This window comes from Diabrotica virgifera, chromosome 7, assembly GCF_917563875.1.
Source record: "Diabrotica virgifera virgifera chromosome 7, PGI_DIABVI_V3a".
In the NCBI taxonomy this organism is placed as follows: domain Eukaryota; kingdom Metazoa; phylum Arthropoda; class Insecta; order Coleoptera; family Chrysomelidae; genus Diabrotica; species Diabrotica virgifera.
Window position 1 is genome coordinate 114,699,873 of NC_065449.1, and position 5,593 is coordinate 114,705,465.

General features: G+C 33.6%; 1 protein-coding gene across 1 annotated transcript; it reads right to left on the reverse strand.

Moving 5' to 3' along the window:
• Nucleotides 1-403: 403 nt before the first annotated feature.
• On the reverse strand, nt 404-997 carry LOC126888579 (uncharacterized). Its single transcript, XM_050656929.1, has one exon. The coding sequence runs from the start codon at nt 995-997 to the stop codon at nt 404-406; it is 594 nt and encodes a 197-aa protein (XP_050512886.1).
• Nucleotides 998-5,593: the final 4,596 nt, after the last annotated feature.

The window sequence follows — 5,593 nt, forward strand, 5'->3', positions numbered from 1 at the left end:
CGGTCATACTTTCATCGGCTTCACGCTGAATACAAAAGAAAACGAAGTGGAGATGGAAAAGATGATGCACTACCAGAGCCGAACTGGTTTCTTTATAAATATTTACTATTTATTTTGGATGGCGAGGAGAATCGGTCCGGCAAAGTAACGTTTACGACTCAACGAGAGACATCATCAGAAAAAGAACACTGTGAGGAGGATGAGGTAAGTTTGTAGTAGAGCATTTCATTGTATTATTTAAGCAAACAAACCTTTTAATGAAAGTTTTTTAATATGAATTATTGATAAAAATCTCTGTTAAGAAATCTGTATAGATGCTTTATAAAAAAACAGTAAATGTTATGGAATCGTATTTAATAGTTTAGGTAATATTTAGTGCAAATTATACAAGGAAAATAGTTTATTACAAATATACGTCTTGCCAAGGTACAGAACCTTCATGAGACATAAAGTATTTCATAAAACCGTCTCTTATTTCCTTTGCTTCTCTTGTGGCATTTCCTCCCGTCTTTGCAAGGTTTGTAATTTCAGTGTCGCCTGCAATGTCTTTTCTCCATTTTCCGTGTACCAAATTTCCATCTACGTCAGAGTCGAGAGTACATGGAGGGCAATAAAGGTGACGTGATTGACGACTTTGTCGCAAAAAATTGTGGATGCAAACACATGCAAGCACCACTTCTTCAATGGTATCCGTCTTCAGTTCAATCGGTGTTCGAAAAATTCTAAAAACTGATCTGAGTGATCCAAAAGCATTTTCTACTATGCGCCGAGCTCGTGATAATCGATAATTAAACACTCTTTTAGGGGATCCTTTCAGCAAATCAGTTGCATAAGGTTTTTGAATATGTTTTGTTAATGGAAACGCATCGTCTGCGACAAAGACGTATGGTAGAAGAATATCAGTTCCTGGTAAATTTTTTTGCTCTGGTAAATTGAGTACACCATCTCTTATTGCTGTATACAAAGAGCTATCAAGAAAAACCCCTCTATCAGACATTCGTCCTGGTCGTCCCACATTTACGTATCGAAAACAATAATTAGCATCAACAAGTGCAAAGAGAACTATACTAAATGTTCCTTTGTAGTTGTAATAAGAACTTCCAGAATTTGTGAATTTGAACAACGTGTTTCCCGTCAAGGGTACCCAGACAATGTGAGAAATGCCACCTTTCTTGAAACTGTTGAGCAATTTCCAACCATTTTTCTTCTGAGGTAGGAAGCTGAAATAAAAAGTGCCATTAAAAGATCACTTGAATATTTGATACAATAAGAAAAGTTTAACTTTAGCAAAACGTAAATCTCCTAAAATAAATTATTCTATTTACAGAGTCAACAGGACAGAGATAGTCATCGCGAAAGTGATTTTTAATCAGGACTGATCTTTGATTCGCCTCCAGGAACACCAGTAATCCGTAAAGCTGAAAATAATGATATTATTCGTAAACAAGGTCCGTCTAAAAGACTCAAAAGTACCAAACCATTCGAAGACGCACAGAATAAACCTGCAGAGGAAGCTGTCGCATTATTAAGAAACGTTACCCAAAATATACAAAAGAAAGACCAAATTTCCTCTTTTGCCGCATACGTTGAAACTAGAATCCGGAACTTTAAAAACCCTCGCACACAGGCAATTGCACAAATGCGAATAAACTCTCTTTTATTTAAAGTAGAAATAGAAGAACTTCAGGAACAACCATCTATTCACATTTCTTCTAATCAGGTTCTTACAGCCAAGGCTTATCCTAGTATCAATTCCAATTTATATATGCCTACCCATACGAGTGGTTATGATGTCCCCACAGAAGTTGTACACGTTACTGACACTGCCAAGCGGTATCAAACACTTTTACCTGCAGTGGTAACTCCTGGACCAAGCAGCAGCTCTACCATTAGTTCTGTTTTCTCACCGCGTACTGAACAATTCGAAAATAGCTCCCTCGATGGGCAAAATCCTCGTGGATGCTAGTGCGGCAAGTTGTCATATAAAAGATTTTTTGAACTTTTAAGCAGAATAGCAAGCTTAATGTAGTTTTATGTTTTAAGAATGGAAATTACATATGAAAAAAAATATTTTACAATAATTACAATTACATAATTGCCTTACCTGTACATATTCCTGTAGAACTTTCACAACAGCTAGAGCTACATCTTTTATTATGCGAGAGATACTTGGGGTTGAAACTTTAAAAGTGTACATTAAACTCGCGAAGCTATCTCCACTCGCTGCATACCTCAAAAATATTGCGAGCCTTGTCGCCTCTGGAATTTGCTTCACGAAAATAGGTGTTTCTTTTACATATTATTGGGCCAACCAGCGTCAAAAGTAATTCAAAATCAGTAGGTGACATCCGAGTGAAATTTTTAAAAAGAGAACTTTGCGCCAGCCTTACTTCATCCATGATACTCAAAGTTTCTTTCCTTCTTTGGAGAAACGGGTTTATCCAGTATGAATGCTTCTTTCATTTTTTTCGCTGATTATTATCATTATTAACAATAATTAGTACTGCCGCTGCAATTGTAACAGCTTGTTCGTCACTCGCCATATCTAGGTACACTTAAAAGTTAGACGCATAAATGGAAATTCGGTACACGCAACACGCAAGTTGCAAGCAGGTAGCATGCATCTGTGCAAGCGCATAAGGTATGCAAGGCAGATGCGTAGTTGCATGCGCAGTTGCACAAATGGAAAGCCGGCTTAAGATTGACTACATTATAACAAACAGACAAATACACCCCAGGGATATTTAATAAATGTGCGCACTCTATCGTCCGCCAATGTAGGATCCGACCATGACCTGGTACTAGGGAAAATAAATATAGAAATCAACACACAACGCAAGCGAAATACAAAAGTCGAAGAAAAGTTAAACATAGAAAGCTTAAAGTCTAAGAGCTAGAGCCGAAAAATCATCGTCATAAGTAATATGGAGTTTTTCCTGTGAAATGTGTCCATTGTATATTGACAATTATGACCCCTTTCAGACACCTCAGTGGATACAGGAAGTAGCAATAAGGGATGAAAGGGGAAAGTTAGTGTAGTCTTTAAAGGATTTCACCTCCTATTTTGTTAAACCTCCATCGATTTGCATGAAAATTAGTAACTAGTTAGAACATACCTCAGGAAATAAAAATGATTTGGTGCCAACTTGCACTTTTACCCTGGTGGTGGATACCACCCCTTCTCGGGGGTGAAAACGATTTTATTAAAAATAACCCCACAAATCGATAGAGGGACAAATTATAAGTGAAATTTGTTATATCATGTTATTAAAATAAATCAATACTTTTTATTTTGAGTTATTAAAGATCAAAAATTTGTCTGTTTGAAGTTACGGATGATAAAAAGAACATATTAATTAATTGTATGTTACTAAAATATTATATTTATATTATTTCGATATTATAAATTTAGCAAAAGTGTATTCGAATATGTCAAATGTACCCATTATTGGACACCCCCACTTTCTGGACATATTAAATTTATAATGAAAAAAAAAATTCAATTAACTATCGAAATAATATAAAAATAATATTTTACTAACATACAATTAATTAACATGTTCTTTTTATCATCCGTAACTTCACGCATATGCTCTTAAATAGACAAATCTTTGATCTTAACTTGTAATTGTAAAATATAGTTTAAGTATTTCTTGTAAATTGTTATATATTAAAAGAAAAAAGAAAAGAAAAAAAATATAAATAAAAAAAGAAAAAAAAAATAAAAATAAAAGAAAAAAAAATAAAAAAAAGAAAAATAAATACAAAAAATATATAAAAAAATATAAAAAAAATAATAAAAAAAAATATATAATAAAAAAAATATATAAAAAAAAATGAATGATGAACTTGGACAGTCCATAGTAAAAAGCTTTCGAATGAAGTAGAGGGCTAAAGAAGAAAAGAAGAATGTTGCAATTTTTACTGTGGAACTCTGAGAACATCATTTAGAAAAAAATAAATAAAAAAAAATATAATATAAAAAATTATTAAAAAAAATACAAAAATAATTATTTATTAGTAGAATTGTTTATTAGAGATTAATATTAGTATTAGTTTTAGGATAAGATACGAAAAAATGACTAATAAAATAAAAAATAGAAAAATTGGCGTATGGATTTAGTGTCCGCAGTCATATAAACCCAAATAAACAACAATAAATAGACAAATCTTTGATCTTTAGTAACTCAAAAAGTATTGATTTATTTTAATAACATGATATAACAAATTTTTCTTAGAATTTGTCCCTCTATCGATTTGTGCGGTAATTTTTAATAAAATAGTTTTCACCCGCGGGAAGGGGTGGTATTCACCACCAGGGTAAAAGTGCAAGTGGCACCAAATCAGTTTTGTTTCTTGAGGTATGCTCTAACTAGTCACCAATTTTCATACAAATCGATGGAGGTTTAACAAAATAAGAGGTGAAAACCTTTAATGACTGCACTAACTTTCCCCTTTCATCCCTTATTGCTACTTCCTGTATCCACTGAGGTGTCAGCCTGAAAGGGGTCATAATTGTCAATATACAATGGACACATTTCACAGGAAACACTCCATATTATTTATGACGATTATTTTTCGGCTCTAGCTCTCCGTCTATTAGAAGACGAAGGGACACAAAACTTGTATAGAAACAGACTAACAGAAAAGCTAAACAGCCACAACCTAGAGACTAAAAAGAATATAGAAGAAACCTGGAAAATTATTAGAAAAATTATTCTACAAGCAGCAGAAGAAGCTTTAGGTAAAAGAAAAGTCAACAGAAATAAACGGGAATACAAAGCTCAAAATCAAAAGAAACACGCTTTCCTAAAATACAAAAGAGTGAAGACACCGGAGGCACGAGACGACTACGTGACAATCAGGAATAGAGTAAACCAAGAAATAAATAACATCAAAAAAGAACACTGGGAGAAATTTACCAAAGATATGGAATACGACCTCTATGGATCCCAGACAAAGGAGTGGAAGATGATAAGGAGACAAAAAACAGAAATGAATGAATTTGTACGGATAGATAACATTACGGAGACACAATGGACTTAGCATTTCACGAAATTATATGGAGAAGGAAAAAAAGAGAACAAAGAAATAAACATTAATGAAAACCACGATGGAGTACTAATATCAGAAGAAGAGCTACAAGAACGAATAAAAAAAATTAAAAAATAGAAAAGCACCTAGTCCTGATAAGATAAATAATGAACTGCTAAAATATGGAGGAGAAACACTACTCAAATGGCTCCTAAAATTATTTGTCGATATAATAAATATCGGAGTAGTACCAGCGGAATGGAAGGAAAGTCTCCTGCTACCGATACTGAAAAAGGGAGACTCGAAAAATCCTGAAAATTATAGAGGCATTAGTCTGATGAATAGCACATTAAAATTGTTGACGGCAGTCAGAAAAGATAAAATCGAGGAAAAAGCGAACATGGCAGATGAACAACAAGGCTTCCGGAAGAACCGCAGCTCAATAGATGCAATTTTTATTATCAGGCAAATAGTAGAAAAGTCTATTGAATATGGAAAACCAGCATACATGTGCTTTGTAGATTTAAAAAGATCTTTTGACAGGGTGGGGCGAAATGAT

Coding starts and splice junctions, on each gene's coding strand:
- LOC126888579 (XM_050656929.1), bottom strand. CDS start 997: ATGTCTGATAGAGGGGTTTTTCTTGATAGCTCTTTGTATACAGCAATA.